The sequence below is a fragment of the Lepisma saccharinum genome, chromosome 10, assembly GCF_977018435.1.
Source record: "Lepisma saccharinum chromosome 10, izLepSacc3.1, whole genome shotgun sequence".
NCBI lineage: Eukaryota > Metazoa > Arthropoda > Insecta > Zygentoma > Lepismatidae > Lepisma > Lepisma saccharinum.
This window is the reverse complement of record NC_139238.1, coordinates 33,177,571-33,205,185: the sequence shown is the minus strand read 5'-3', so window position 1 is coordinate 33,205,185 and position 27,615 is coordinate 33,177,571. Positions and strand designations below refer to the sequence as shown.

The following is a 27,615-nucleotide window of genomic DNA, read 5'->3' as shown; positions in this document are numbered from 1 at the left end:
GTGCGCTGACTTCATGTCATTCAATGAAAAGCAGCTTTTCAGGTGCCGGATGTTGCACCATGTAATTTTTAGAAGAAAGAAAAGAACATTGTCGGTCGGTCAGTTTAATACCTGGTGGAGGGACAGGTTCGGATCCCTCTTTAAAAACTAGGTTCAGTACTGATTACTCTACTTTATCTGTACAAAAGCTCAAAGTTGTAAACCATATATGTTTTAACATGTGTTTTAGTGACCCACAATTTTTCATTTTGTTTCAGATCAAGTGCAAGCTACCAGAAAGCATCAAAAATTCACTCAGTGATTTACACAGCGCTGAGACTAACATTTCAAAAAATTCCAGTCCAATGCTAACCATGGCATTTCTCCTTGCGAATGTCACAAGCTTGCACGTACCAGTGAACAAAATCAGGAGTATGGGTGAAATGGACATACAAAACTCTTTCTTCAACTGTTCTCAAGAAAACCAAAAATGTGACGAGATACAGAAACATGTATTTAATTCTAGAAACACCAGTGTCAACTCTAAGACTTTGCCTATCATGAATATGATCGCATCGGAAAGTGTTAAAGAAAGGGATTTGTTACCAAACAGGACTAGTGGTCCAGCAACGAGCTCTATTAGTGTTACCGCTTCAAGTACAGTGCATAGTTTGTCCACAGAGACTGCATATGATGCAGTGAGTGAGAAAAGTGTAAGTGCTTCACCTCCTACGTTACAAGATCATTCAAGGGGTACGCTTGAAAGTGATAAAAGCTTGCTTAATGGAAGTGAAGACTTGTCAGCAACAATTAAACATTCCAGAGCATCCAGGTCTGTTGCTGCAAATGGAAAGAATCAATCACTGAGCAATGGTCACGATGAAAAGCACAAAGTCGTGACATCTGAAGTTAATAGCAGTTTGTTACGTGATGTGAATCTAGATGGTGCAGATGATGAAGATGCGTGTGTCCACGTGGAGTATGTTGTCTTCACGTGGGTACTGTGTATGGTTGCCTTAACATCGTTCCTTAAGCTCTATTACATAATTAAGACTGTTTTAGCATTTTCCATGGTGTTTATATACACCCTTCTTATAACAGTGGCTTCCAAGGACTTGTTCACTGATTTATCGGAGTAAGTATACTTGTATTAAGCATTGTGCTTCTTTCTCTTTCTGTAACTTTAACATGGTATTCATTGATTATTTAAATAATATTAGATAAAAATTGAAGGAAACACACAAAATTAACATTTGTATATTTCGCAACCTTTCCACATGTTCAATGGAGTAAAAAAGATTACATTGTATTGCAGTGTAGTTGGATGATAGGAATAGATAGCAACAGGTGTTGGATAAAAAATACCTTTCATCAATGAATGAATGAAATTAAAAGTGTGCATGCATCAGCACTTAGGCTATTTTGCACCTGTCACATTGTATAAGGCCCAACTCTTAGCATAGCTAGGGCCGGCCCGATGGTGCAGTGGTAGTGTTGTCTCGTTGTAATCAAGGGGTCCTGGGTTCGATACCCGGTGGAGGCACATAGTGGTTCAGATCCCACTTTAAACTGTAGGTCCAGTCCCAATTAGCCTATCTGTACATAAAGTGGACTTAAAACAACTCAAGAAGCAGTTACCGGGGTGTACTGTGGAAGTGAGGTTCACATTTGGGTGCATTAGTCAAAAGGTCACGACCCCTTACACCGCACATTTTCAGCAGTGTTTGCTTTTTTGTGTGTGACATACCTTTTGATATCTTCTCCCACAAACTGGCTACACTGCAATGCCATGTTATCTTTTTATCTCCAGTGAATGTGTAGCCAGACCACAAAATATAGAAATTTTAAATTTGTTATTAATCCATGTTTCTAGTTCATTCCTTTCTTTTATGGTGTACCATTAATAATATTAGATGTGTATAGGTTATGCAGTTCAGAATTATTTAGCCTTCTCTCTGTATTTTTTCATCTTTTTTAGGACCAATTTTTTCTAAGGCTTTGCTTTCAGAAACATTACATTTGTATTGTTTTTGTAGTGTAAAGGGCATTGTTACATGTCTACACTACAGGCACAGGCACTGTTTGACATATTTTAACCTTTAGATATTTTAATATATGAGAGGATAAATTTTAAGTTTTACAGGAAATATATTTTTGTTGAAGCAATATATTTAGAAAATATCATAAAGAATAGAAGAATTCCATGCTTTCATTGACCAGGTGAAAGCTTCCTTCTCAGGGAAGTTGAAACATAATTACTGAAGAATGAAATTTATAAAATAAAAATCACATCCCAAGAACCTGAGAGGTTGTTGACGGAATGTAATTTTTGCCCAGCACCTCCACCATGTTATGGTTAAAGGCTGTGCATCCCAGGACAGTTCCCCGGAGATCTAACTGGGGGCATTTACCTTAGCAGTACTTTATTTCACCCTCTGTCTTGGAGGGCAGGTTCTATTGACCAATGGTTGATTAGACAGAGGTATAGCAAAATTACTGCAAATGAATCTGTACATTCATGTTGATGTTGTTACCAACAGTACTCTACTTATGATTCAGTTTAGAGAAGGGGTGAGCAAGGGCGGGAGGCTGAGTACAATAGCCAGAGCAGGCTACTTATGTGGTTTGCAGATGAAGTCTCGGTGCTGGGTCAAGCGGTCGGGATCTGGTCCTGCTGGTTGGCCTGAGGTGTCATCCTCTGGAAAAGCCCTGTCTTCTGATGGCCCTGCAGTGGAATTGTTCCTCTCAGCTCTTTGTGCACTTTCATTCTGACAAACTCCTCATGGGCTCCTATTAAATTTCTATGTAAGGCTCAATTGTGTTTCCAATGTACAGTGTGTCCACAAAAAAAAATCCCGTGATTAAAAACTGCCACAAAATTTTAATTATGTATATTACGAAATTTATACCGATACCATTCTAAAGAACAGCTCAAAGAATTTTAGCGGATGTGTAATTCTTGGCGTTAACTACAACAATAAATGGCATAACAATAAAAGAATGAAACAAAGGGTAAAAAGAAATTTGATTGTTAATGTGTTATTGTAAATGGCATTTGTGCATAGTCCTATGAAGTCTGTGCATAGAGCTAGTCTGCAGTTAAACATTCCTATGTACTCGTTTGAAATTTCATCCTTACAAACTGCAGTTACTGCAAAAGTTGAAACCTGATGACAGTGAACATTTATTAACACTTATGGAGAATAATGAGGACCTGTCAGTGAAAATCATTTTCAGTGACGAAGCAATGTTCCATGTCAATGGGAAAGTAAACAAACACAATGTTAGGATTTGGGGGACCCAGAATCCACATTTTGTTTTGGAGGTTGTACGTGACTCTCCTAAGGTAAATGTGTTCTGCCGTATTGAAACTGAAAGTGTATGGGCCATTTTTCTTTCACAAGGACACTATCAAAAGTATGAATTACCTTGATATGCTCAGTGAGAAGAAGACAATTAATTTATTTTCCAAGAAGATGTAGCACCTCCTCACTGGCATCTCGATGTTCGAAATTTTCTAAATGATAAACTTGAATGAAGATGGATTGGGTGCTCCGGAAACAAAGATGCTGTGTTCTGCAAGTGGCCACCAAGGTCCCCTGACTTGCCTGACTTGCCTGTCTGTGACTACTTCTTATTAGGTCACATAAAAGATCTTGTATACATACCTCCACTGCCTCAAGATCTGGAAGATCAGAAACGTCGTATCATTGCCGCCATCGGGATGTCACTGTAGGTATGTTGGAACGCGTGTGGCATGAGTGGGAATATCGCCTTGATGTTTGCAGCGTAACACAAGGAGCACACATTGAGTGCCACTGAGGTAGGTAGTTAGGTATTAAAATTTTTTGAGTTTCTGTTTTTAATGGCACCAATTTTATATAAATATGAGTACTGAGAGCGATGCAATGTGTGTTTATAATCACGGAATGTTTTTGTGGACACACTGTATTTTGTGTAATATATTGAAAGCTTTTATTTTATTCAGCCACTCAGAGAGATTTCATTCATGTATTTTTTTTTTATTTTCTGTCATTGTTGTTATCCTAATGATAAAGTCATTGTTGTTAAATTTATCAACGTTTGGTGCAGCCAATGCCTTGGTCCATTCTTTTTTGTTCAAACTAACACCAACTCCACTGTATACATGAACATGCTACAAAATTTCGAGTTCCCTCAAGTCGAACAAATGGAAATGGAAGATGCCGAGTTACAGATCCTCTTTTAACAGTGGACCCACACTGAATATTGCTATGACATGTGTGTCGTGCTGTTAATGGTGCACACATTGAAATTTACTAATTTTGTTCATAATATTTTTGAATGACTGAGTAAAATAAAAACATTTTTAATCCATTACCCATAATACATACTTAACAGAAACCTCATGAAACTTCACCATTCATTTGTGGAGACCCTGTATAATATAATATATTATTATTATTAATATTATTGCAGTGTAACTTAGGTTTTATTTTTAAGTGTACTTCAACATCTCTTCTGCAAGTATCCACATATAGCATTAAATATTTGTTCAGTTCCAGCACACCTATAATGTACGGACTCGAGTTGCTTATCCTGCTGGTACTGTTCCTCCAAATGGTAACGTACCACGCACGGCTTGTGGAAGTGACCTCCCGGCTGGATTTCCTCTGGAAGCAGCAAGCCCAGAGAGAACTTCAGGACATGATGGAAACCAGACAGAACAACACGCAGCTCCTGAAGAACATTTTGCCAGACCACGTGGCCAAGCACTTTCTGTCAGAGGATAGGAAAGCAGAGGTACAGTCCCATGTTGTAAGTTGTTTTTTGCTTCACTCGTGCCAATGAGGTGAGACTATTAGCATTTTGTTTAATAGTTCAATCTCGTTGTTAGAATAGAACTCGAACAGAAATTTTGAGAACAAGTATGATGAGTGTTAATAGTGCCAACTTAGCAAAACTAAAGAAGTTATGTTTGACCATGTGAAAATAGAGCAAATCCACTACTTTAGCTCATGAACTCAAATTACATGCACTTGCAGTAAAAACCCAAATGTTATTCCTTTTAGTGAATAAGCAAGGGCCAAATAAAATACAAAGAAAAACAAACAAATGCATGCACGCTCCCTCACTCACTCCCTCCCTCACTCACTCACTCACTCACTCACTCTCTCTCTCTCTCTCTCTCTCTCTCTCTCTCATACACTCACTCTCTCTCATACAGTCACTCACTCTCATACACTCACCCACTCACACTCACTCTCTATATCTCTATCTCTCTATTTCTCTATCTCTATCTCTCTCTCTCACACACACAAATATTATTGTAATATATTTGCAGTCCTTATTACTTACAAGTATTTTCTTTTGTATATGTGTATGTGTGTGTTATTTTGTAAATTCCTTGTTACATTTAAATCTAGTTAAGAATTGTGTGAAATAAAAACTATGGGAAAATGTTATAGCATGTTCTTTTATTAGTAACAGATAATATATATATATTCTGTGGAGAAAAATTGAAGTTCGGTACAGGTAAAATCGAAGTTCCACTATATATTCTTGGCAATACTAAAGGTCTTCTAATTTGAAAAACATTCACAGTCTTCTGACTAATCTGAATTCATATTCATATGGATTTGAATCACAAACAAATTCTGCCACACTTCCTTCAGTAAGCTAAAATTGAGTGGAAAATTTTACTCACATCATTTGTCTTAACCAAAATTCCTACCCATTAGGGATGGAAGTGAACTATGATAATAATTGAGATAGGTGAAGAGCCTTAAAATTACCTGTAATTGTTCAAAGGTTATGATGTTCCTGTATGTCTTTTTGAAAGCCAAAAAAATGTGTTTTTGTTTATGCTTAATAAAACGGCTATTCTATTCCTCTTCAGGAACTGTATTCTCAGTCACGAGATAAAGTTGGAGTTATGTTTGCCAGCATCCCAAATTTTACAGAGTTCTACTCAGAAGATATAAATAAAGGAATGGAGTGTATAAGGTTACTGAATGAAATTATTGGTAAGTTTTTCTTGGTAGTTTTGTGGAAACACAACCAGATTGCAGACTTTGTGTTAATTAAATGCTCTTGTGCAAGTCCAATAGACACTTTCTCAGTGCTCAAAGTGGAAATTCCTTTCCGAGTGAGGGTGGTGCTTTGTCAAGTTTTGGGATAAGTGGGCAATGCTTTATGAGAATTTTTTTAACTGTGGAGATAGCATTCATCCATGTTGCCCCCTCCCACTTAGAGCACTGCACTTGCTGAATATATACTCTATATATCTATATTGTAATCTATAAACACTAGACAATAGAAGATATACTTACAGTCTTGGGGTTGTTGATGCCTTTTGTAATGATATACAATCTTAAAAACCATTTAGCAAATGCAGAGTCAGAACTTGTAATACAATTTTGAGCTATTAAACCACTTACAAGTTAAATGTAACAGTTGGGCTGAAAAGTTCGTAGGCTGACTCATAGATGGCGTTACTAGAATTAAATCCATGTGATTTTTACTTAGTACTAACCTTCAAAAGATACGTGTATAAATTTCACAGCTGCCGGATAATTAGTTCGTGAGATATAGCATTGTGAGTGAAGCAGCTTTTGTTATTGTGAAAAAATGGATAAAAAAAGAATTTCGTGTGTTAATAAAGCATTGCTTTTTGGCGAAAAAAATACTGTTGAAGCCAAGGCTTGGCTTGATAAACATTATTCGGACTCTGCACCAGGAAAATCAACCGTTGAGAAGTGGTTTGCTAAATTTAAACGAGGCGAAATGAGCATCGAAGACGATGCATGCAGTGGACGCCCCAAAGAGGCTGTTACCGACGAAAACATCAAAAAAGTCCACAAAATAATTTTAAATGATCGTAAAGTGAAGTTGATCGAGATAGCTGAGACTTTAAAAATATCAAAGGAACGTGTTGGACATATTGTGCATGAATATTTGAACATGCGAAAGCTGTGTGCAAAATGGGTGCCGCGCGTGCTCACAATCGACAATGCACCGTGTCACAAATCAATGAAAACGATGGCAAAATTATATGAATTAGACTACGAATTGCTTCCCCATCCACCATATTCTCCAGATCTGGCCCCCAGTGACTTTTTCCTGTTTGCAGACCTTAAAAGAATGCTCGCTGGAAAGAAATTTAGCACTGATGAAGAGGTAATCGCCGAAACTGAGGCCTATTTTGAAGCTAAAGTGAAATCGTACTATAAAAATGGCATCGAAAAATTGTATGACCGCTATAATCGTTGTATCGCCCTCGAAGGCAACTATATTGAATAATAAAATCGAATTTTGTCAAAAAAATATTTTTTACTATGTTAGCCTACGAACATTTCAGCCCAACTGTTAGCACCAGCTTTCTCATTAAAGAAATATTCAATATTGTTATTGTTATCACAATACAAAATTCTAATACAAACAGACCCTTGATAAGAAACATCAACATATTGAGTTTAGTCTTGGGGTCATCTGTAACAACACAAGATATGTAAAGGAAGTGGTCAGGAATGTCTAGTACTGCTCTACCAAGTAGAGAGAAACTCTCTGGTGCTGTTATCGAATTTACAACCCTAAGAGTGAAGGAAGCATGGGTGATGCAATCAGCTGCTTGCCAGGTAAACCTGCCCCTGCATTGCCAAAGCATGCACAATACTTCAACACATTAGCACCTTTATTCAGTGCCAAGTGTTTGTTTCAACATAAAGGAGAAAACCATAGACGGTGAAAGCAGAGACATAATATTTAATGTTGCATTTTTTGACAATGAAACTAGGAAAGGATGTTATAAATATAGAATTCATACTTCAGGTTTGTGCGACTTATTCACTTCTATATATATTCTTTCATACTATGGGAATGAGAGACGTGGTAATAGATAATTAAGGAACTCACGTTTTCCGTGAAGCTGTTTTACATTATTTTCTATTGATTTCGGTAGCCACTGCCACCATCCTCATTGGAATTCGTGGTGGTGTTGCTTGGCACGTTTCTGTTGTTTTTCCATAAATCGCAGCTGGGTGTGCTGCTGATGCCTGTATGTCTGCGTATATGTCGTCTGCTGTTCACCGGTGTTAATTGCTGCAGTAACGGAAGCCAGGCATGGTGTGCCATGAACTGAACATAGATAATGGTCAGGTACACCATGCCTGGCTTCCGTTACTGCAGCAATTGCTATTCTTAGATTCTCTTAGTCTTTTTTTTTTTTTACTTCAATGTTTGCTTCCCTTAGGTGCCCTTCCGTCCAAGGTCAGGGAGGGGGGGAGAGAATGCCCCCTGCCCCCGAGTGGTTGCAGTACTGTTTATGAGTGTCTCTTCATCAATTTCACGTTCAACATCATTCATTGTTGAGATTAGCTAGAAGTGGCAGAAAAGCAATGCTAAGTAACAGAAATCAAATATCCACTCCCTCTCTCTACCACTTGAATCACTATTACCAAAAGGTAGACTTGGGAAACAAAAATTTAAGCAATTCCAAGTTCATAGCAACACATCCAAGAAAAACATCCGAACACATTAGGCTCCTGTAATACAAGACTACTCAAAATGTCTCAACTGTTCTAGATACTGAAAATTGCGAAATCATTTCACGAAGTCTATCTGGAAGGAAATTTTTGCCCCGAATCCTGATACGACATTATATGGAATCCCATACACCCTAATAAATCACAAAATCAATAAGTGTCTTTGTTATGTTGCTAGTGTAACATATGATATCATTGTAAAGATTAGTGAGAATTCCAGGTAGCAATGTGTTCTGTATTTTTCACAGGGGAGGGGGGGCAAAGCAGGCTCTCGGGGGGGGGGGGGGTGGCAAGCCCCCCTCTAGCTACGGGCCTGATTCAAGCTATGATTTCCCAGAATTGTGTTGAAACCTTGACTTTTTTTTTTTTGTATCTAATTGAACAATATTGTTGCTTTTCAGCTGACTTCGATGAGCTTCTGGATGAACGGAGATTCCGAGTTATTGAGAAAGTGAAGACTGTTGGTAGTACGTACATGGCTGCATCTGGGCTTAATCCTTCCCACAAGGTGAGGAATAAATTAAGGTCGAAACAATACCATATTGAACAACCAATAGATATAATAACCGATTGCTGCCAATACTGATCACAATTCTTTAACAATTGTTCAGGATATTTATTGATGCATTTACAACACTTGCATATAAGGGAGATTTCAGGATACACAACACATGTCGCTTGGGGATAAGCCAATCAGCAACATTTCACACCAAAGTGGCATGAGAGGCCATACAAGCCTGTGTTCGATTGGTGTTATTATTGCTCTCATTGCTCCTGTTGCTGGTCATGGACTTTGATCATGAATGATTCTTGGTGTGGAACGGATGGGAGCTGGAGAAGTGTAGGTATTGCATATGGTTGGTAGGTTTGATCTGGATAGAGGTTTCCAAGTTCCTTCCTTCGTGTGCACATCACATCCAGGAAGGTGACTTGGTTGGTGGAGTGGGTCCAGGTGAACTTGATGGAGCTGAAGTGGTTTAGTTGGTCTAGGAAGGTGGTCAGGGACGGTTCTCCATGTATCCAGAGCTTGAAGATGTCATCGATGAAACAGAACCAGAGGAGAGGTTTGAGGGATTGGGTCTCCAGGAACTCTTGTTCAAGTTTGCCCATAAAAAGGTTGGCATAGGATGGGGGCCATTCTTGTACCCATGGCTGTGCCTCGGATTTGAAGATAGTGCTTGTCCTCGAAGGTGAAGTTGTTGCATGTGAGGACAAGGTGAGCTAGATGGTGTTGTGGGGTTTTGGTCTGTTGTTGAGGAAGGATTCTATGGAGTGGAGGCCATGGGAATGAGGTATGTTGGTGTAGAGAGAAGTAACATCGATGGTGGCAAGGATGGTGTTGGCAGGTAATGGTGGGAGAGTGTTGATTTTCTGAAGGAAGTGGTTGGTGTCCCGGAGGTAGGAGGGCAGAGCTTTAACAAGAGGCTGGAGATGGAAGTCTACAAAGGCTAAGATTCTTTCAGAAGGTGAGTTATAACTGTGTTCTCCTAAAATGTTACTTATTCTTGTAACAACCATAAACTTAATGAATAATAATCATGAATGATGTCAGTGAGTCACAAAAATCGATAGATCATTAATTAATAAATATTTTATACAAAATAACTTAATTTTAACTCCATCCAGCATCATGTGATGCTATGCTTCAAATACAACTTCTTGATGTTCATTCAGTTTTGCTTTATTTAGGCATTTTTCCTTTTTTACTTCTACCAGGCTGTCCAAGACGAATACGAACATCTTTGTGCCCTGGTTGATTTTGCACTAGCAATGAAGCAACGACTAGATGATATCAACGAACACTCCTTCAACAATTTTCGATTGCGTGTAGGTAAGTATCACAGGAATATAATAATTAGTTGTGGTGCTGATCTTACCTGAAGTTTGTTTGTCTAGGCACCAATTATTAAAAGTGTGTATGTATTTTTCACAGTTAATATTTTTCAATGAACTTTACAACTGAGTGTATAATTTGGGTTTCCCATTCAGCAGGGAAACTTGGTGTTTTTCATTAAACTCCTAGCATGCAAATTTTGTTTGCAATTATATAGATCAATAATTCTTATTAATGGTGCACAGTGCACTAACACTTTTATTTCGATGTAGTACGACAAGCATGCAAGTTTTATGTTGCTTTAAGTTAGAACTTTTCTTGCAAAACTTTAATCAGGCTAAATAATTTTACAGTGATGTTTTTTCTACATAGGTTAACAATATTTAAGTTCTTACAATTACCCTAGCAAACTTTTTTTTGTTAATCTGGCAACTTTAAAACAGAAGGAACAATTAATATTACACACTTTATCAAGATATCTTTTTCATCTATTATCTATTATGCATCTTTTTCCTCTTCTCTCTTTCTCTATTGCTTCCTTTCCTTTGTTCCATATCATATTCTTTACTTTTGCTAACTAGTATTAAGTATCCTAACACTGCATATCATCTCCTTTTTTAGTTACAACTTTATTATATGGGCTCACTCAAAAGTTTAGCATGTTATTAGGCAGTTGAAAATCTATCTATTTTTCCCAACATTGCACTGCTTATTTTTGGAATTTATAATAATGTTTAGTATATTTCTTTGTACGATGGCATGCACTTTCTTTATGTGTAAATATAGCTTTTTTTAAATATAGGTATCAAACAAAACCATTTTAAAAACAGTTTGTTAAATTTAGTTTCAATTTTCTTCTTCTAGCTTTGCTTTTTCTCTTTCTTTACTTTCTTCTCTTGTACCACCTTGCCGGACCCTGTGGCCGAGTGGTTAGCACATTGCGCTGCGACACCAAGAGCCAAGAAGCACAAAACGGGAAGTAAAATAAACTAAATCAATCAATCAATCAATCAATCTTGTACCACCTTGTATGAACTGCATGTTTCAGATGTGATGTAAGATGTATGTCACTTTTATTCATTTCTTGACTGAATTTGCATTTAGAAACACTTACTCCATATATGATTTCAATATAATTTTTTGTACGTTTTATAGGTATCCCATAATTTGACCATGCATGCATCACATTTTCTTTTAATAAGACTGGTAGCAAACTGCTTATTCCTGGATGCCACTAAATGTGTAGTATTATTACACTGGGTAAAAGTTGTGACAAAAAACATGCTTTTATTTTCAGGTGCGTTGAATAATGTTTTACACAAGTTAAAATAGAAGTTTCTTTTTCTTTTTTTTAGTTGTTAAATTATACTGAATTAATGACACACACATCTACATTTTCTAAAATTTGCTACATTTATCACAATATTTTTGATATAAAATTCAATAACTACAAGAACTTCTTACAGGAATTAGCTGTGGGCCATTGGTTGGAGGTGTTATTGGAGCTAGGAAACCAGTGTTTGACATCTGGGGCAACACAGTGAATGAAGCATCTCGTATGGATTCCACGGGTGTCATGGGTAATATTCAGGTGCCTAAGGACACTGCCATGGCAAGTACTGGTTCTGCTTCTTTGATGTAACAAATTGCTACAACAAAAATGTAGGGCATAATTTTCATGTTTAATATTTATTAAATATCCACATAGACAAGAGTTAATACCCAGTGTAAGTTTTATATATGTATTGCTTTTCCTACAAAAATTAGATATGTTCAAAGTCTTGGTTGTGTGTGCCGGACCCTGTGGCCGAGTGGTTAGCACATCGTGCTGCAACGCCAAGGGTTCCGGGTTCGAATCCCGCTCGGGCTTGGTTGTTTGTGAATGTCCATTCATCAATTTCATCATTTCATCACTCATCCCCATCTTCGCAAATTAGCCAAGAGGCACAAAACGCGAAGTAAAATAAACTAAATCAATCAATCAATCTTGGTTGTGTTACTTTTTGGACACCCTGTACTATACAAGCTTGTTTATGCAGGGTGGTATTTGGAGGGGAGGAGGAGGAAATTTCCTTTTCTGAGTGAAAATCAAACTCATGGAACAGTGGAACGAATGGTGCAAGGATCAATTTAAGTTTGTGGGTAATACATATAGATGGATTGCAGACTTTAAATACAAGGACCCTTAGTTCAATTCATACACACTCCCACAGCAGGTCATAGTTTTTATTAATAGATTAAGAACAGGACACATGCGTACACCAGCAAACCTAGCAAAAATACATATTAAGACTCAAGAAAATTGTAAATGTGGTAATGATAATCGTGATGCGCAACATTTATTCCTAGAACGTCCAATTTACTCAAATCAACAAATCACACTTTACAAAACTATACAACGTTTGAAAATGCTATTTCCAGATTTTATCCCCTCCACTAATATGGATTCTATATTCATATGCTCGAAAATGTAGGCTCGAAATATAAAGTGAATTATTCTTAATAATCGATATATGTTTGTGATTCTGGTAAATTTGAGAGACGATCTATCAATTTTAGAAGAAAACCATTATAACAAATACAAAACAGTAACGATGTCCAAAGTCTACAAGATAATGCTGACAGGGACAGTTAAAAAGAAGATGATGATGATTTCTGGAGATACTGCACTCTCCTCTCTGGTTGTTAATTTTTGCCTCGGGGGGGGGGGGGGGGTATATATATATATGTGTGTGTGTGTGTGTAATTCATATAATATCCTGATGCTTCAAGATTACTTACTGGATTTCCACATTGGAAATGTTTCAAATACTGGTTTAATCAGTGCTGTAAGTGTAGGTGAATGCGAGAAGAAGTCTACCAGATATTAGAGGCTTTTAAATATTGAATATGGCATGACACATTGTTGTATCGAATGCTCAGATAAATTAAGCTGCTGGTTCATAGTCAGTCCTAGGATTTTTACTTTTTGAGAAACTTTAGTATTCTGTGCATGAAGAACTATTTTGCACCCACTAGTGTTAATGTGTTTCAAGAGACTGCTGGTTCCAATAATGGTACATGTAGATTTGGTTGAATTTATTACTAAGCCACACGTCAAGCTAAGTTTGCAGCATCTTTTATGTATCAATCCGCGCGAGAACTGAGCTCAAAATCTTCCGTGCCAGTCTTGCCTCAACCGCTGAGCTGCTTACATTGCAGACACTGAGAAAATCCACAGTATTGCCAACCGCACAACACATCAAAACCCGCAAGCATATCAAGCGGAATGTATTTTTGTTTCTTTTTGTCACCTGAAACATAACATTTTAGAAGTACTTTCGACGCATAAATTATTTTAAAAATGTGTCATTACTTAATATAAATGCGAAATATATTTGAAACATGCGAGCATGTGCATGGACGTCCGCAGGATTTTTTCAGGGAGGGGAAAGGAAGGTATTGGTTCCAGGGGGGGGAAACAAGTCACATTTTCCCCCAAAAAGTGTAGTTCCCTAAAAAAAACATTGCTTAAATTTGAATTTATGGTGTTAATGCAATAATTAACACATATTATTGTAGCTAAAATAAAATTATATGTGTGAAATACATAATTTTTTGTTGATTTTCATTTTCCAGGGTGGGCCACGGCCCTCTTGCCCCCTTCCGGATGCCCATGAGCATGTGTGTATATTTCGAGCCCGCAAAAATAAAAATAAACGAAGATATAAGTAAACAACGATAGGCCCTCTTGAATTTAATGACAAATTATTGTTTCTGGTTTATAAAAAAAATACATTTATGAAAAACTTGATTACTGTAAGACACACGCACTTCAAGTTATACCAGCAAAAAAAAAAAGCATGACTAGTACATTGATTTCTGCATTGTCTGCTGCTATTACTCTGGTTTCAATTTATGAATCACTTCACTAAACCAGGATTCAAATCTTGGTCTGTCCATTTCTTGCTAATCATCCTTCCCTTTCTTTGCACAGAACAGTAAATATGCACCTTCAACAAAGACTTCATTGCTGCCAGTGGGTGAAACAATAAGCCTCCCCCTTCCCTCTCCCTTTCTCGTCGGTTTCTTCAGCCCTGGCCGTGGTTTTGCACGGTGGTGTATATATAAAAAATGAATGTACGCCCCCGCCCCTCCCCTGACCGAGTTAAAGCATGTCTGGTCCAAATAATAAATATGTTTCTTCTCACGGGGATATCTTTTAATACCGAGGAAATTCTTTTGTCGTCAAACTACAAACAATCGTTTCCTCTTCCTAAACTCAAACCGCAAATCATTCAACACCCGGGATACAGTTCCTGCGTACAGTGACGGTAAATCACCTCATGCCCTGTTATACTTTGATCTTGTTTCCGTAAGGAGAATTATGCATTTTAAGAGATTTTCCCTTCGGATGAAGCCCACAATAACACTCGCTGAATAGACCTCAATTCAGCCATTCTCGCCGCTGTATAGCACGATTATTAATCACAATAACTATAGGGTTAAAATAGTGGGATGTGCAACACTGGTATCACGGATTCCACGCGCTCTGCAACGTACTCAGTCTTGCCCGACTCGCACTCGATTCCTCAGCTCAATACAAACTCCAGTTGCCGAATCTCCGGATCCAAGTTCGTCTGCACAGTGATTGCAACCGATCAAGTCCACACCTGCTAATAGATGTATTATTTTGTCTGTATATTACACATTAAATAACTGTTTTCTTGCAAGTATGCAGTTGTGTCGGAATAGAACCCGTCTCAGTGGAACTTTATTCTGCGTGTACGTTTGGATCTACATATGCCAAAACCTGCTGCAAAGTTAACCTGATGCTTGGCTTAGTCCATTAGAAGCCCATCAGATGCTTAGGTTCTTTAAATCATGGTTTAAAACTGTGATTGCATCCTGTAATTTTCAAATATGTTTGGGTATATACAAAGGCTGTCGCAGAGAAGGTGAGACTAATTCCTGTATAGGAAAACAGCGACCTCCATTGGCTAGCAAATGTACTAGGGTGCAAATTTGGTTCATTTGCTGCCGATTGAGACCAAAATGAGTGCAATAGGTCAAAAAGTCGTGACTGCATAGCAGTTAAAAGACAAGCATGTACATGGACCCCTCCAAGAATCATTAAAATGAAACAAAAAAATTACAAACCACAAAATTTTTATTCAGAATCAGCCATATCGAGTAGACATACATCTTTTTCAAACTAGGCACTATTGACAGCTAAGCAAGTGTCCATACACTCCTGCCACTTTGTGAATGTCTTTGAAAATTCATCGTCAGGTAGTGAACTGAAGAAAACTTGTGCTGCGGTGATCATTTCTTTGTTCGTCATGAAATAACGAACACGTAAAGCGGCCTTTAAAAGTGGAAATAGCCAAAAGTCGCAGGGTGCAAGGTCCGGGCTGTATGCTGGATGTGGGAAAATTTCTCTTTTTTTATTCGTCGCGTAATCCTGAAAAGCCGGCGTGGTATCCGGGCATGCGTTATCATGGTGCAATATGAAGAAGTTCTTCAAATGCGGCCTCTTTTTTGCTATGTGCAGGTGCAGAGTCTCAATGACTCCTTGGTAATACTGTGGCTCTACTCAGTCTGTCTTGATCGGCATATGCCTGTTGAAACATTGCATATGTTTCCGCAGCACTTTTCCCTAAACACCAACAAAATTTTATGGCATGTCGCTGTTCATCTTGAATACTCATCGCGAAATGCAATGTTATACACAAAAACCTGGAGGGGTAAACAAAACATGTTCCACGTAAATCAACACAGCTGATCACTAACGTGGTTTCACAACATTTGACAACTTGCTACGGAAAGAGAATAAGTCATCCTACACGACGCGACTAGTGCCGAAATCATAGGCAGTGTTGCCAAGCCAGGAAAAAATCTGTCTCACCTTCTCTGCGACAGCCTTTGTACAATTGTGTGTCATCGGCATCACAGTGAACCTTGCATTTTTTACACATGTTACTAAACCAGTGGAGTGTTCGACATTTCCCCTGATCATTAACAGGTTATATGACCATAATATTGGCTGAATTAAAGTAGAGAGATTTTTCACAAATTAAGCTGCACATCATAACAACCTCTGAAGAAACCTTAAGTTAATGTCACACATTTGAAAAGTTTGTATATTTATGCTCATTTCTACCCCTTGCCCAGAAATGAGACACAAGATTTTTTTTTTACATTTTTTATATGTATATATTTTGTATATTAGTTACCTAATAAACTTTGATTCATTTGTTCGCAGTTGATTTAGCCACCTGTCTGGTATCTTCGTAATGGGTGTACTGACGAACATGCCTGATGAAGCTACCAGACAGGTGGCGAAATAAATCTGAAAACAAAAATCACGTGGAAAAGTGAACCGTAAGTTTACTAGAGTGAATTACATCTCTCCGCATAACTGCCAAACAATATATTTAGATACAACCAGACACAAGTTTAAAACGAATGCATTTTTCAATGTATTTTCCTTTCACAGTAGTGAAGAAATCTGTTTAATTCCAGATTTTGGCATCTCGTTCGTATAAAGTACAGTACAGAGGGGTTGTAGATGTGAAAGGAAAGGGAAACATGAACACTTACTTCGTGCTTGGAACCTGTGCTCCCGTGATTGTGAGGCCACCTAGTCAAGGCAACAGCCTGGCTACCATGGTGTATGGTCTGATCCAGGCTCGTAGGAAGCAGACCATCAAGAAAAGTAAGTATGTATGTACATGAATTAAAAAAAAAAAAAAAAAAAAAAATCACTTTCTTTACGAAAGATCTTTCTTAAGTAATGTATTCTGAAAATTTGACCTGGTTTACCACAATAATTCTTATATATTGTATATATATATATATATATATATATATATATATATATTACACCTCATCTAGGTTAATTAGATGCAATAGAAATAAAGCACTAATGCATGCATGCAAGTAAAACAACAAGAGAAGTCCGACAACTTCAAATTTTCCTAAGATTTCTATATTTTCATAAAATTTCCCATTTTACCTAAAATTAAACCTAGATTTCCCTGCACTAAGGGAAATTTCCCTTCATGTAGCAACACTGCCTTTGCCAAGCATGGCATGCACACAGATAGGAACAAGCAGTTTCCTCCTGCCAACGCTTTTGGCAGCGGTGGAAATGGCCACACAAGGCTTATGTTTTTAAATAGCCATTCACTTCAGCTCCTTCACCATCCCTGCATACAACCAGGGAGGAACCCGGTCATCAAAAGGGTGCGATGGAGGACAATCAGTGGTGTCCTTAAAACAGTCTTTAAAGTTCTAAATAATTTAATTAAATTCTGGTTCAGAAGCTTGTTTTAATACTTTGCATAATATATAATGAGCAATTACTCACACATGAATAAATAAAACTATATGAAAAAGTAAACAGTAAACACAGTAACTTGGAAAATACTCCACTGCCTTTCTCACCCAATAAATCCCAAAAACAGTCTGTAAACACTCGCCATTGTTGAAATGAAACTTTTTCCATTTTTACAGGTAAATGTGGTTTAGCAGTTGGTTACATATAAATATAGACGGTGCTTTTTTTTTCTGAGAAAGTTGTTCTGGTAGTCTTCATAAGTTGATCATCTTCAGTGCCACAAATAAAATCATTAGAGCTAGTAAGGAATAATGTAGTATGTTCATTTAACATTGTTGCCCACATCTTGTTAATACAAATGATTATTAAATTTTATTCTAAAGTTGTAAAAAAAAAAGTGCTAGTATGGTATACTGTTGCACACTAAAAAAAAAATGAGTACAGGTTCTGTTTCAGTACTCTGCAGTTGGATTATTCTAAAAAACTCCAAAAAATAATATTCACAAGTTAAAGCAGAAAAATCTCTTAGTGCATGTCATTTTTCTTGTTACACAGACTATTATCCTCTTACTTAATGTAAAAAAATATATTAAAATACGAAAAGATTTGAAAATTTATTTGATGGGCAGTTATGCAGTGTTAAATAATTAAATCTAACTAGGTCTAAAAATAAACATTTTTTTAAATGTAATGTTATGGAGACTTGTGCTCTTTTTGCCCACTTTGACCAGGTCATGCCACTTCTCCACCCACATTATTATTCAACAGTTCATTCATAATTTATATTGAGGATTTGTTTTTAGAGAATACACACAGATTATTTACCTTAACTTAATCATTTAGATGCAGGATTGGGATAAAAATTTACAAAGAATTATATACTTTATATTTTTCAGCCTCCAAAAAGGATCAGGTGTTGAAATTTCAAATGAAACTGTAGTTACATGTGCCGGATGCCACATCAACATAAACATGGATGTTCGTAAATGATTCCCTATTACTACATTAAAGGACAATGATAAATTACACATGATTTGTGCTCACCATGAGTTTACATGGCAAAACTGTGAATTTCATGAATCCAGTTTGAACTTTACTAATTTCAATCTAAGACCATTTCTATAGTTTGAGCAGAGACTTCTAGTAAGATATGGGTGCCAACTTTTGGAGAAGGCCTAACAATAATCAACTTTGTAGAGAGTTATGTCTTAAAATGTTGCCCCTTTTAGACTTTTAGTCAAAATGTACAAATTGTTCGCTGTAAATAATACACATTACTAGAACATGTTTGCAAATAATATAAAATTGACACATTTAATGATTGTTTCATGATTTCTTACATGCAAAATTCCCAAAATTGTAATCAACACTAAACAAACACTTCTTACTACATGTGTGTTTAGTCGTACTTCTCAGAGGAGCCAATTATTCTCAAAATCAAGTTTACTCAAAATGAAACTGAACAGTCAATGCTTTGAAATGATAATAAACCAGTAGGCTCTATCATAAATTTATTACTTTTGCCAGTCCATTGTACAAATATTAATGAAAATACTCGCTCAATATTTTCATTATGGCCTGGAATGGCAAACAAGATATTCGGCAGTTTATCTTTGACAAAACTTGAAATAGTTTCAGAAGTTTCATTTGAGGTAGATTTTAGTTCACAACATTTGTTCTGTATACTCTTTGCTTTACACCCAAATATTGAATACAAATAGGAAACATTTTGTAGGATTACTTCTATCGGTATAAATGCTAAAGAAAGAAATTCCACTCAGACATTGAAAGGTGATATCAACAGAATGTGGCCCCAGTACTTTGTTGATTACAGTCTTTGTTCTATAGTGGAACCAAAAGCAAGAAAAGCCTGTGCAGACCCGCGACTCCTGTGCACCGTACTCCCCTGTGGAGGGGAGGGGCAGAGTGGAGCATGTTTCCTTATGGCCTGAGCTGAACGGAAGAAGGGAAAGCTGCGTGGAGACTTTTCGTCGAAGGTTCTTTTGTTCGTGGTCGCTTTATAGCACAACACGCTTGTTTTTGCAATGTCTGAATCAAAATAAATTTCACTATTGAGCTTTGAAGTGCAGTCCATAGACTTGTAACTTGATGATGTTCTCTTTCTTCAACTGAAATGTGCATCTTCTTAATTCAAATTATGCAATGCTCAAAATGAAGGACATTTATGAAATTTCTAAAATTCCTCCCAGACGCCGGACATAAGGGTAAAATATAGGATATGCCAGAAAAAAGAGGATATCTGGTAACTCTATGTAGGTTTACCTTTAAATGTATCTTCATAATCAACTTAACAGGTCTAGTTAGGAGAAATCTTTCTCTTTATTCTAATACTTGTGACTATTTTGACAGAGTTCAAATAAATGTGAAATATACGACAAAAACATTGTCACTTTGCTTTCAGTGAGGCTTCAGTAAATACCTTGAAGATCAAAAATTAGGGATGGGCTGATATGAAATTTTGGCCGATACCAATGAAGTACCAATATAAAATTTACCGATACCGATATTTTACCGATTCAATAAAAAAATTCCAAATGGTCCTTGAAGAACTTGAGTGGGTTATTGACCTTAATAAATGTGTGTTTCAAGGTGACTGCAGTGTAATAGAAGTTGCATATTGAGACATTTACTTTTTTAAAAAGTAGGACATGGAGATTAGTCATTGAAATTATAACAAAATGGAAGAATTTTGAACTAAATTGTAAGATATTTATAGATACACTGGATCGGTAAAATAATTGGTAATTTTACCGATACACTGATATGCCTATATCGGCTCATACTGATAGAGTACCTATTAATCTGTCCATTCCTATCACAAATGCATGGATGGTTATTGATATCTCTTCATGACTTGACACAGTAATGTAGTAGAGTAAAACTTAATCTATCATCTATTAAGGTCGCACATATGGGTACAATGCAGGATTGTTAACATCAAAATATGTGCATAAATATTTTATATTTTCCTCAAATTTATGCAGCTAAAAATATCATTTGATTCAGAAAATCCACTATTCTTGCTATGTGTTCTTTCTGCACAAATCATGTGTAATTTAAGGTTGTCCTTTAAACATGCCATTGTGAAGGTAAAAGTAGGTTAACCACAAATGGCTGAAGTGCTACCATAGTCACCTTATAGATCTCAGGTTTCAGTTCCACTGAAGGCACTGAATGGGGAAGTTGCCAGGAACTGTAAGTTTTATTGTGGAATCGCTGTGTTTTTGTGCTGGGATGTCAATAACAAGAGCAATGAACTGGTTTTGGGCCAATTTACTAATACCATATGCTTGCATGAATAGTATAGATTGTTGAATTAAATGTTAACAGTGGTATGCCAGGAAAGGTTGCCACTGCAGATTAGAAAAAAAAGTATTTTCTATGTGCTATGGAATACACACACACAGACACAGATAACATGTTTTGAATCTGTTGAAAATACAGTGAACATGAACTTTACATTTTTCTGCATTTTTAGTTTTTCATCTTGGTCCTCAGAAAAACATAAAATTGAGGTTCCACTTATTTAATGTATAATGAACAACATCGCCTGATTTCTTTAAATAAAACAGAATAAATAAATAAATATCTTGTCCACACAGAATAGTGCAGACATTTTGAAAACAAAAACACTAGGTTAAAGATATCCACATAAAACATGGAAATATCTCATATCTTGATGTTCAATATTAATTTTAATTCACTAATTGTATGCTTCTTTAACAAACTTGAGGATATCCACAAAGCTACATGGAACCTCATTTTATAACATCTGTGAATCACAGTTTAAATTTTTTAAATATAATTATGTCAACAATTATTAATAAAGGTATGTAGAATTTAGTTTATCTTGTGTTATATGTTTGTTAAATTTACTAATTTCTTTTCTTTCAACAAGATTCAAGGTATAAAAGAACTGTATGATATCTCATGTTCTTTTTACACAGTTTTGTTTAAGATGACAGTTGATACTACTCTGAAAATAGATTATCCAACAGATCTGGGGGTATTTTTTTTAAAAAATCACCTAATTTAAATCTTGATTTAAATAAGTCCACCTTGATACAGATTCATACCAATTCAGATAGTTCAAAATTAAAATGATGATTATTAGTACTTAAAGAATATTTGTATCAGTAAAATTGCTGATCATTCTATCAATCTGATATTTTTATAATTAATATGGAACTGAGTGACGTTTCTCTCCCTGATTTTGTAGAATCTTCTACAGATTGTCCATGTAGAATATAAATAATAATCTTTGTTAAAAAAACACACATAAACAGTGCAATACGAAAGACAAAAGTTTGTCCAGGCTTTAGATTTCATCTGGGAATCATCACCAAGTCTGGTTGAGAACCCAGCTGGTTTTGTGTTGTTTAACAAGAATGTTGCTGGCACATTACGTAAAAAGTTTTTAATGTCAGAAATAATAGAAAGCACTGTATCTTTAGTGGATGTCTTTTACTTGCTTAAGGTGTTAATGCACTACACATGTATATTTCTCTGCTTTTCTATTTCGGTTAGTTTATGATGAGGATGAACTGATGAAGAGGATGATTGAACAAATACAATGATACGACCAGGCCTTACCTCTGGATCAAACTTGGGACCTCCAGCCTTGTAGCATGTTATACTGACCACTCTGCCACATAGTCTGGTTGTGTATATATATCAAGCTATGAGAACAACACTGATCTTACATATGCATTCAGGACTGGACAACCTGCTGTATTTCTGAAAGAGCACTCTCATATACATGTGCAGAGTGAGCAGTTTGCATAATATATAATGAGCAATTTACAGCGGTGGAATTAACCAGTGATCAGAACGCTACATTTTAAAAGTAGCTTCGCTACAGCTACAGCTACTCTTCCAAAATGTAGCTTCGCTACAGCTACAGCTACATTTTCCAAAAAGTAGCTCGCTACGCTACTCCTGTTCGCTACTCACTACTTCGCTACTTTTTGCGCTACTTCTGCATAAAAAAAATGAAAACAACCATATGGGTATTAAAAAAATCCCCTACTACTGGTAAATAGATTCTGTTATTTATTATGATTCCAGTCATTCGATAATTTTGATAGCAGTGTTACTTTAGTTACTTATTTTTAATATAGTTTTTGAGAATACCATACCTATGCAAGTGGCATATCAATTCAAATTTGATATATGAATATTGCAATTAGGGTGTTACCCAAATTAATTATTACAACTATACACAAATAAAATTTGGTAGGATTACGTATTTATGTTCACATCAACATATTTTTCTTCAGAATAAATATTTCATTTTTTATAGACTAATATCAAGTCAGCATTTTGAATGAAAAGTACCTGGAACCCTTTACTACAAAAGGTCCCCAGGTTCAATACCCAGTGGAGGCACATAGTGGTTAGGATCCAGTCTCAATCAGCTTATCTATGCATAAAATGGACTCAAAACAAAAACTAGGAAAGACGCCAAGTTGGGAGGATGAGATCCTCCTGCTCCTCAATCCCCCACACTGCTGATCATTCATCATTCTTCCTCGTTCTCAAAATTAGCCGAAAGTGGCAGAAAGCGACTATAGATAAGAGAATAATTAAATAAACCATTCATCCTCATTGTCATGATTGAGAGAAGTGGAAGAATAGATGAGGAGGTAAACAGAAGAAGACAAATGGGTGGTGGACTATATCAATGCGTTCGAAGATTAATATGGAACAGGGATGTACCTATGAAATGCAAGAAGGTAATATATAACACATACTATATGCCATTAATTTCGTATGGAGCAGAGACTTGGACAGTGACACAGAGAGACAAAGAAAGATGCAGGCAGTGGAGATGATTTTTTTAAGGAGTATATTGGGGAAGACTAGAAGGGATAGAATAAGGAATGAGGAGATCCGACAGACAGTGGGTGTGGTGAAGCTTCAGGACATGATAGATCAGGCACAGATGAGATGGTTTGAAAGAGGATGGGTGCATAAAGACTGCCAGTAAGAGCTTACAATGAACAAGGAGTGGGAATAAGGCCAAGGGGGAGACCAAGATGTCCGTGGAAAGAGCAGATAGTGGAGAGTGTTAGGAGAAGAGGACAAGATTGGAACACGTGGAAAAAGAGGAGTGGTGGAAGACCAGGAAAAGATGGAGAGGCTTGACTTCTATGCCGACCCAGCCAGAGGCAGGAAACAGCGAAGGATGATGATGATGTCATGATTAGCAAAAGTTACAGAAAAGTGACGCAAAAGTAGGAGAAATACATAAATTTGAAAACTATGTATATTAATTAAAGAAAATTGTCCTTTCTGCAGGAAAGTCAATAACTCGTACATACTTTTTGCAATATGATAATTATTGAGGAAACTGTCGTGTAAACCTGAGTGTTCTAAACGTATTGTAATTTTAAAATTTGTGAACAAATACTATCGCGAAAATAATTGTAATTCCAGAAACTCTATCATTCTTGTAACAATAATTTCTTGCTGGTGAGATCCTATATACTGACGATGATCAATGCTGTTAACGTGCTGAGCCATTTATTGCTGGCACTATTCCCTTGTCAGTGCCGTGGAAAATCCATCGCTCGTTTTTGCACTGCAAGTTGTGTCTTACACAGCAATTAATGACATTTTGGTGTGTCTTACACCATGAATATCCACAGGATTTGTTCCGGGGGTGATGCAAACGAGGCACTTTTTTCCAGTGGTGCAGCAAACAAGGCATGTTTCTCCCCAAAATAGCGATGCAGCTAAAAAAACGTAGCTGTTAGCAAGAATATATTCATATATGTCAGTTATCTGGATATCTGAATTATTCAGATACTAATTAAATAAATTACGCAGATATCTATAATCTACAATCTAGATAATCTGTATGTCCATGTAATAGACTGTCTTTATGAACCTCCTGCAAAATAAAGGGTTATTGTCGATTTTTTCTGATGCCACATTCAAAATTCACCTGAAAATGCTGAGAAAAAATGTAGCTGTAGCGAAATTCTCGCTACAACTACAGGAATTTTGTAGCTTCGCTACCGCTACAACTACAATTTTAAAAATGTAGAGTCGCTACAGCTACAGCTACAAATTTTGTAGCTAGCTACAGTAGCGACGCTACAAGTAGCTCGCTACTTTTGACCACTGGAATTGACCACATGCTTTTATATAGCCACTTGCCCACTTTGTATTCGCCTCCCTCCTCCCTCCCCCATGCAAAAGGGGAGGAATGCCATGTTACAAGGGTGCGATGGCGAATGATCAGTGGCGTATGGAAATCAGCTTTTCAGCTCTTGGAATAATTTACTTAAATTCTGATTTACAAGCTTGTTTTAAGAGCTTGCATAATATACAATGAGCAATTACCCATATATTATTTAAAACTAATGTGCAAAAATAAAACAAAAAGTTTGGTTTACTGGCGGTAAATGCAGTAAAATAGAGAATATGCCACTGTGCCCAATTAAGATTGCATGGGAATAAAGGACCATTTTCACTAACATGCACAGAATTATAACAGATTCTTCACGAAAGTCTGTACGAAATGAGACTTCAGTGATCATGAGTCTGTTCTCAACATGTTTCATAAGCCAACATCCGTGGCAGAATGGTTAGCAGGGACAGACTGGAACCACTAAGAGGGTTGTGGCAACTTTCATCAATAGGGTGCCGATTGTGAGCAGTTGGGAGGAGGGGGGAGGTGCCAAATGTGTATTTTCAGAAAGGCCCTGAGAGGGCACACCAGTATTTTGCCCGGCTGGTGCTGGTGGTTAGCACATGTGCTATGACATCAGGGGTCCCGGGTTCGAATCCCAGACAGGGCATGGGTGTTCTTTGTGAGTGTTCCTTCATCATAGCATCACTCATCCTCATCTTTGCAATTAGCCAGAAGTGGCAGAAAAGAGAAGTGAAATAACCAAGTCAAATTAACATGTTTCACGTATTTTGCAGGTACTAACGTAACTGTGAAAGGAAAACAAAAGAAGGGTGGAGCAGAAGGTGGGAATCGCCTGTCAAACTTCAGCAGCATGAGGATCTCAAGCAATCCAAACCAAACGCAAAGAGCACCGAACCATGTTCGTCGGAACACCACTCAGCCCAGCAAGCATGCCAGATCGCATCCGAACATGAGGCAGCTGTCAATGGAAACAAACACTGCAGCTACAAGTGCAACGACGACACCAGGTTCCACGCCACATTCTCCTCTCCCATCATGCAACTCATTCGTGGGTGCAAGTCAGCAGCCGACTTCACTTCCAGAAGTTGACGAAGTCTCGCAAGAACAGTCCTCGGCTACTGAGGTAGAAGTTAAAGTGAATGGTGGTCCGCATTCAGTGGCGGACCAAAGATGAATGAATATAAGTTTGTAATGCAGTGAGTAAAGATGGATATTTTTCTTCAACCAGTATCAGTGTGAAGCAGAAGTGAATAGCAAAGTGATACTAAAACTACGACAGTATGAACAAGAAAAAGTTGTGATCAAAGTAAAGATTGGAACTAATTAAAGTGTATAAAAACAAAATTAGATCTTCCAATATTATTATATTGACATATCAATATGCCATATGAGAGCCCACAATTATTTCTTTTTGATGATAATATAGTACCATGATTCACATGCATTCCTATGAATACAAAAAATGAAAACCGAGGGCCACAAGATATGAGTGAACTATATCAGCAATAACTGTACCATACATTCAAAATACATTAACGTACAGTCCCTACAATCATATCATAATGTTTTATAATATATCTTTCACAATAAGAGTGAGTGTTTTCCCTAAGCAACAATATAACTGAACTCATTGTTGCTTTGGGTGTAGCAGATTATCTAAGATCAAATATGATTTTCATTACTGTATTTTAAACACACTATCTGTAGAGCGAAGAAATTGTACACAAAAAATAGTAACTTTTCAGTTACTCAATAGATACTTCTAGTTTTTAAAATATTTCTATTGTATATACTGGTGCTATTTTCATTCTCAAAATGCAGTATTATTAGGAGTGACAATTTACTTAATATATGTAGTTTTTAATCTAATATCCAGAGGAGTGGAGAGGGACATTATCTTAAATTGTGGCACTATTTAAATGTTGCATTATTTTTATATATAATTGCTTGCATTTTGGACTTAGTAAATGCAAGGTATGTTGGAAATTTTATGTTGCCAGTACAAAATTATTTTATTTCTGTTTTTTATTGATGAAGTAGTTTACAACAATACTTCATTCAGTTATTTCTTCAGTTTGTTTGTCATGAAAAAAATATTTATAGAAACTTAGTTAATCAGAATATTTAGCTGTAAAATCAATTATATATTTATTCGGTGTACATCTTCTTGGACGTACAATCAGGGTGAAGAAAAAGTGATCAATGAGTAAAATATTTTACTCGTACAATGTCATCAGTTTTCATGTAATTCAACCATATGAAATGCGGTTTCAATAATTGGATATTTTTCCTTCAAGCTTAATGTGAATTTTATGATGTCTGTGTTCCATTGTTTTTCGAGATGTAATATATAAATGTACATAAATATGCATACCTCTTGTATTTCTGTTGGTTACTTATTTAATAGTTCGTTATTCTTTTCAAAGATTATCTTTCGTAGGTAGTTCCTTTTTTTGGGAATTGTCCATAATCTTGTGGAAGAACAAGTTATCAGGCAGAGGTGTGTTGGGTCATAAATATAGTGTTTTGGGGGACCTGTTCATCTTCCACCACATACAGACAACAACAGGATATTCTGCAAAGTATGGTTGTGTGTGTGTGGTCCTTCTCATTGATGCCATTCATCATATCCACGAAATTGAACTGTCTGCTCCTCAAGAGGTGCACATGGAATGAAACAGACATAAATAGTATGGTGCAAGGTCTGGAATATAGGCCTGGTGTTGTAGGGCTTCCATGTTCTAAATTTTCTGGTGTACGATGCATGACCAGTGAC

The 27,615-nt window shown here is 36.7% G+C and overlaps 1 protein-coding gene across 3 annotated transcripts in view; it reads left to right on the top strand.

The window, feature by feature from the left end:
• Nucleotides 1-27,202, top strand: part of Ac78C (adenylyl cyclase 78C) — a 464,534-nt gene extending 437,332 nt beyond the window's left edge. For 2 of the 3 annotated variants that reach the window (XM_083129708.1, XM_083129710.1), the window contains exons 16-23: nucleotides 258-1,114; nucleotides 4,518-4,776; nucleotides 5,858-5,984; nucleotides 8,903-9,009; nucleotides 10,218-10,332; nucleotides 11,802-11,947; nucleotides 16,840-17,032; nucleotides 25,613-27,202. In XM_083129708.1, the coding sequence (XP_082985834.1) occupies nucleotides 258-1,114; nucleotides 4,518-4,776; nucleotides 5,858-5,984; nucleotides 8,903-9,009; nucleotides 10,218-10,332; nucleotides 11,802-11,947; nucleotides 16,840-17,032; nucleotides 25,613-26,013 (2,205 nt within the window). In that variant the 3' untranslated portion in view covers nucleotides 26,014-27,202. The remainder of the gene's footprint in view (nucleotides 1-257; nucleotides 1,115-4,517; nucleotides 4,777-5,857; nucleotides 5,985-8,902; nucleotides 9,010-10,217; nucleotides 10,333-11,801; nucleotides 11,948-16,839; nucleotides 17,033-25,612) is intronic. The other variant, XM_083129709.1, reaches the window with a different exon arrangement.
• Nucleotides 27,203-27,615: the final 413 nt, after the last annotated feature.